Source organism: Meleagris gallopavo, chromosome Z (assembly GCF_905368555.1).
Source record: "Meleagris gallopavo chromosome Z, MGAL_WU_HG_1.1, whole genome shotgun sequence".
NCBI classification, from domain to species: domain Eukaryota; kingdom Metazoa; phylum Chordata; class Aves; order Galliformes; family Phasianidae; genus Meleagris; species Meleagris gallopavo.
Genome location: NC_139435.1, coordinates 57,058,244 through 57,064,243, shown reverse-complemented (window position 1 = coordinate 57,064,243; position 6,000 = coordinate 57,058,244). Strand labels below are relative to the sequence as shown.

The window sequence follows — 6,000 nt, the reverse complement described above, 5'->3', positions numbered from 1 at the left end:
CATCCAGGTGAAAGGCAGGTCTCTCCCCCCCTCCCGCCGATGGGTGTGTTTTGCAGGAGGAAGCCTGCTTTGCAGCTTCTCAGCGCTGCGCACGGGGAGGTGGGCCCTTGGAGTGCCTTGGAGTTTGAGGCAGTGCCTGATTGGGAGACGAGGGGAGACTCCTCAGGAGCCCGGTGCATCAATGAGTGCTGCAGGAAGGCAGTGCGGGGCTCGGCTCACTTGGGCATGAGGACAGCTGGTGGCCGCTGTCTGGCAAAGCAGGACGGAGATGGACAGAACCCTGGAGTCTTTGCAGCTGGTGATTACCCGAGTTCTGCCTCACAGAGACCCTACCCTGGTGTTTAAGGACTGTAAGTACCATGAAACTGTCCGGCTTCTCTTATAGCTGAGACAGTAAGAGAAAGAAGTAATAATTAATCTGCTTGTATCTGCGTGAGTCACAAGCTACAGTTGTTTTAACTCTGCCTATCACAGGCAGTGTTGCTTGTCGTGTTTGGAGTTTGCATTTCACAGAATTGATTCAGAACCTTTTCATAGGATACTTACTTGCATCCCAGAAACTACTCTGGTGAAATCTTTACTAATGACGATCCTGGAAAGCTTTCTGTCAGCTCCCTTCCTCCAGCAGTTAGTTTGGATTATGAAACTGCATTTCTTTTTAACTACTGATTCTGTAAAACAAATAAATAAATATCACATCTTTCTGCACAGATGCAATGTGAAAAGATGTTTTCCTGCATGCATGTGGAATGTGAATAGTTTTCCAGTTTCCAACTTGCCGACAGCTGTACCTTTCCAAAGCATGCCACAACTGCTTGCCTCACTGTTCTTTCTCCTCCTCTTGGTTTACAAACTGTGTAAATGGGTTCTGAAGTGCTTTACAGTGAGTGCTGCACAGGAAACTTCTCTCTTAACATCCTTTGAAACAAATAGAGTGGAATGTAGCTCACACTGTGGAAATGCGACTATTTAAATTGTGCTCTATAATGAGCACAGGGCTGCACGTGGAATGAAGCACTGTTTAATTGGCAGATTTTTACAGAACACGTTCACATTGCCACAGATTTCACACAGTAGCGGGGTAGAAGCCTCCAACAAATTGAACAAGCAATAGCTAAATCTCATTGTTTTTACAGTTTCATCCAGAGGTGAATGAGATCTCCACAAATCCATCCCCACGTTAGCTTTGTGACTGCTGAATTAGGAGTTTGCTGGATGCTGTTTCAATCAAGCTGGGGAATTGTATAATCAATGAATGTACAAATGTTATAATTAGGAAATAAACAAGAAAGTTTGGCTAAGCAGGTTATTATACCAAAAAGGGAATAGATAGATTGCTTACCCTTGCCCTGGGCTCACTAGAAAACTCCAAAGGAGGGATCTCCAGAAAGAGAACCTTCCCCACTGGCAGTCAGCTCTTAAATGGGTCTAGAAGTGGAGCCAGGCTCCAACCCTTCCAGCAGCACGGATGAATTGCCTTCACCTGTGCTCCCGTGGCTGACTTTGCTCACCTCAGGTGATCAATCAGAGGTTCAGGCCATGATTGAGCAGTTCTCATACAGGAATCAACTTTTTACTTGAGTAGATAGTGATAGGACAAAGTGGAATGGTTTTAAGCTCAAGGAGGGAAGGTTTAGATTGGATGTTGGGGGAAGTTCTTCACAGAGAGAGTGGTGAAGTGCTGGAGCAGGCTGCCCAGGGAGGCTCTGGATGCTCCATCCCTGGAGAAGTTCAAGGACAGGTTGGATGGGGCCTTGGGCACTCTGGTCTAGTGCCAGATGTGGAGATTGGTGGTGCTGCCTGTGTCATCAGGGGTGGAACCTGATGATCCTTGGAGTCCCTTCCATTCTGTGATTCTATGATCTACATCAGTCAATCATGTAATGCACAGCCAATGCTGGGATAATGATTGATTTTTAAGTTTTTTTTTCTTAACATTCAAATCTAATTGTCATTTGCCTGACCTAAGATACACTGCAGAGGTATTTATTTCATCTCCACTTCATTTGTGAGCAACCAGGTTAGAGTTATTAAAATCAGCCTCATGCAATTGGCTGTTATCTACTCCCTTGTTATGGAAGGGTTGAAGACATCATGCGCATGGCTAGCAGTGGACCTGGGAGAAAAGCTGGTGTACTTCTACATCAAATGTCTCTGCTTGCTAGATTCCGTGCTCAGATACACAGAAAAGTGAAGCTGTTCTGTAGTTCTGTGGCTCCCTGGGAAGAGTAGTAGAACATCACCCTCCTACAAACATGGCATAAGGATCCATCCCCATACCTAAACATTCACCATCAGTGCCTCAGGCCCCCCCCCAGAGGAGGTTTATGTGCTGCTGGGTAGGACTGCATTACGGCTGCAGCTTCAGGACCTCACAGTATAGTCTGTGAGAGCGCACATGTCACAGGAACAAAGAATTGGGTGGAGGGGTGGGCTGCAGGAAAAAGGGCATTCCCTTTCATGAGTTACCACGGGTAACCAGTTCCAGCAGATCTACCCACACGGCTTTTATTGAAAGTGTGTGTAGGAGCTGCTTGGACAGCACACTGTGACCACCCACAGATCGAAGGCAGGGGGAGGTGATTAAAGCAAAACAACAGTGCAAGTGGTTCAGAGTACTGTTTTTCTTTAGATTTTCTGAGGTACAAAAAGAATTCTAGGGGTGTTCAAATACAGGTTTAATCTATGAGAGTTGCTCCAAAAGTAATGCCTCCTATTTTATTGTGTTGGCCACCAAAATCAGAGGCGGATGTTGGTGGTAGGGCAGTAGAGGTGGAACCTTCCCACCAGTTTCCCAATACATGTTGTTACTGTGTGACTGATGGCAGCAGAGGGGCACTATGACAGAATGGAAGCATCCATCAAGCAAAAGTGTGTCACAGAATTCCTCCACATGGAAAAAATGACACCCACCAATATTCATCAACACTTGCTTAACATTTCTGAAGACCAAACAGTGAAGCAATGGGTGGTGAATTCCAATGGGTGGTGAATTCCAGTGAGGTAATGGATAGTGGCAACAGTGACAGTGGGTCACCTTTGCTGGTGCAGATCGCTACAAGCAGGCTCAGCATGCAATTGTTCATTGCTGATGGAAATGCAGAGCTAATGGTGTACCTATGTTGAAAAAAAACAGAGAATTTGCTCTGTCAAACAGTGTTATTGTGCTCTTTGTACCTGTTGTATTTTCCATGGAAATAAATGAGACATGACTTTCAGAACACCCTACTTACACAGATAGGTTTGAAGTCGCTGAGAGTGAATGCTGCCAGTTCTAAGTGGTAACAGACACAGTGCTTTGCATGTAATTTGGATGAGAATTTACATGTGTTCTCTTTATCTTGTCAAATATAAAAATTAAGTAGTGTCCATTTTTGTTTTTTAATGGGATTTAGAGTAAGATAATGTTTCATGCTTCCCCCATGAAAGCATGCTCTTATAAACAACTTGCTTTCAGCTTTTACTGGACCAGGTAAGAATGAACAATCCAGCATGCACTTTGATACAGTGGCACGTGCCTTTTTCACAACCTAGGCTAACTCAGTATGTAGAGAAGACTAGATTTTGCTGGGAGAGGAACAACGTGCATCCCAGAGCAAGTCTGCTGCTGCCTGCTCTTGCAGCCCAGGAACTTTGCTTATGCTGGCCGAAGGGTAGAGTATGAGGGATGCCCTCCAGAAAGCTTGCCCCAGCAGCAAAAGGCAGAGGTGCAGAGTACGCACTGCTGGGTGCTGTTAGCAGAAGTGAGCACAGCTCCTTCTGGGGATGAGATTTAAGGGAGATGCACGACCACAGCTAGGTGCACTGGCAGCAGAACAGCCTGTACTTCACCTGGACAGGCAGTCCTGCAAAAAACCTCAGGCGAGAAAGATGAGTGGTCCTTCCTAATTTGTCCTGTTGGTATATATACCAGAGAGGTGTGCATGTATCTGAAAAGGTACTGGCCCTGGCTGCTGGGGAGGAATGAGGAAGTGTTAGTATGTAATAAACTACTGTGTAATTAAATTCACTCTCATGTTCGTACTCCCTCTCCATACATACTATGGATGCATTAGAATACACTGGTGTAATCTAACTTCAGTTTTCGTATTCCTTTTGTTGCAAGCCAAAGCACCTTGCAGTTCATTATGTTAATCCCAGTCCCTCTGAATTAAGACTAAGAATGGAGTCAAGGTGTTGATTGAACAAGGAAGTATTTTTATTTATTAAAAGACAGGCAAGCAAGAGAGGAAAAACAAGAGAGAAGAAAAGGAAGGAGAGAAGGAAGAGGAAGGGATGGGAGGGAAGGGGAAGCGGAAATGTAAGGGGAAGGGGAGGGGAGGGAAGAAGAGAAGAGGTCTTCTCTTTCTGGGATGTCAAGGATGCAGTGGGACGAGCACAGCTGGCTGTGGGTTTGGCAATGCCTTTTATGCCATAGCATGGTCCCCTCCAATTGGGCCAGGAGCTATTGCTGGGATCAGTGTTCGGCCTCAGACATTGTGCATATGCCATACCAGCCATGTTTCTCCCTTCACCTGGTGGTCATGGAGGGTTATGGTTGCAGGAGGTGGGGACCTGAGACCACCTGACGCAAGACCTCTACTTCCTGGCTTCTCCATTGTGCTTGGGCACACAGTTTTGTCTCTAGTCACCAGTTAACTGCAAATCCACCTCTTAGCCAATCAGAGAGAGAATTCACATTGCTCCCGTTCTATATTGTGTTGTCATAGAGGCTGAGTCAGAAAGAAACGTCACTGCATTGCTATACCTTTAAAAATACCTAGATTTTTTGACAAAAATGTGGAAATCCAAGCAAGAAAGGAAGTGGTGGACTCACAAATTCTGGCAAATAGAGTCCAATCAAAAGCTGCAATACAAAAGGGTTGCTTTTATTTTAATATGTCTGTTGGGTCTAAGAGAATGAAGTGCACTATTTTTATCATAGAATCATAGAATGGCTTAGATTGGAGGGGATCTTAAAGATAATCTAGTACCAAACCCCTGCACAGAGAAGCTGGCTGTGGCTGCCCCATCCCTGAAGGCATCAAAGGCCAGGTAGGATGAAGCCCTGGGCAGACTGATCTGGTGACAGGTAACCCTGCTCATGGCAAGGCTTTTCTGTCTCCTAGTAGTTTCCTTTAACAAAAATGTATATTTCCACTGTATCACCACTATGTAAATAAGTTTTATAGATCAAAGAAATGAGAAAAGCCCTTTACCTGATGTGGAATTCTTGACTACAGCCACTGAGGAATATATGACAAAAAAAGTTTCCAGAATTAGGGACAGTTTGATATTGAACTAATTTGTGGAAGGCCCAAATATATGTCAGTATCCAGTTCTATAGAATATTGTGCAAAGTAGATTCTCTGCCTAAGAACTCTCAGTAGAAAGTACCATGCTATTCTTTACTCCAAAATTTGCTGAGATAACTGCATGGGGAGTATCTAGATGACTTCACGTGGCAAATGTCCTGCTGAAGAGCTCAGCATCTGATGGCTGGGGCACTGCGGCAGCAGCAGGCTTTCCCTGCAGCTCTATGCTGACACCAAGCAGCTGTGTCTAACTTACTGCAGTACTCACGGTGCTACATCTGGGCCTTGGTCTGCTCTGTCTCTCTCCTGTCTTCAGCTCTAGCTTGTCTCCTCTCAAAATACAGGAGAGCAAAAACAGCTGAAAGCATTTCATGTGTTACACAGCTGGAAGACCTTCTTTTTGATCCTTCCAAAAAGCAAGCTAAAAGACACCAGCTTGTTTGTCTGGTGTTAGACCTCTGATGCATTTTTTTGGCTGTGTAGGGTGGGGGAAAGGAGTTGCTCTTCTAACTGCCACTTGTGCCTTGCACTCACTGGTATAGTATGTGTGGGAGCCATCAGCCTTACCATGCTTTTGAGATGAGTCATCAGCAAGCAAAAGCTGGGAGAGGAGTCAGAAAGAGCAATGCCTTTGCATCACAAACTAAGCCTCAAAAGTAAGGTAATATATCTATAAACACTTCAAGCAGCCATAAATCAGCTCCCC

General features: G+C 45.1%; 1 protein-coding gene across 2 annotated transcripts in view; it reads left to right on the top strand.

Moving 5' to 3' along the window:
* Window positions 1-6,000, top strand: part of LIX1 (limb and CNS expressed 1) — a 34,181-nt gene continuing 28,181 nt past the window's right edge. The window contains exon 1 of one of the 2 annotated variants that reach the window (XM_085213551.1): window positions 1-350. In XM_085213551.1, the coding sequence (XP_085069677.1) occupies window positions 269-350 (82 nt within the window). In that variant the 5' untranslated portion in view covers window positions 1-268. The remainder of the gene's footprint in view (window positions 351-6,000) is intronic. The other variant, XM_010725934.4, reaches the window with a different exon arrangement.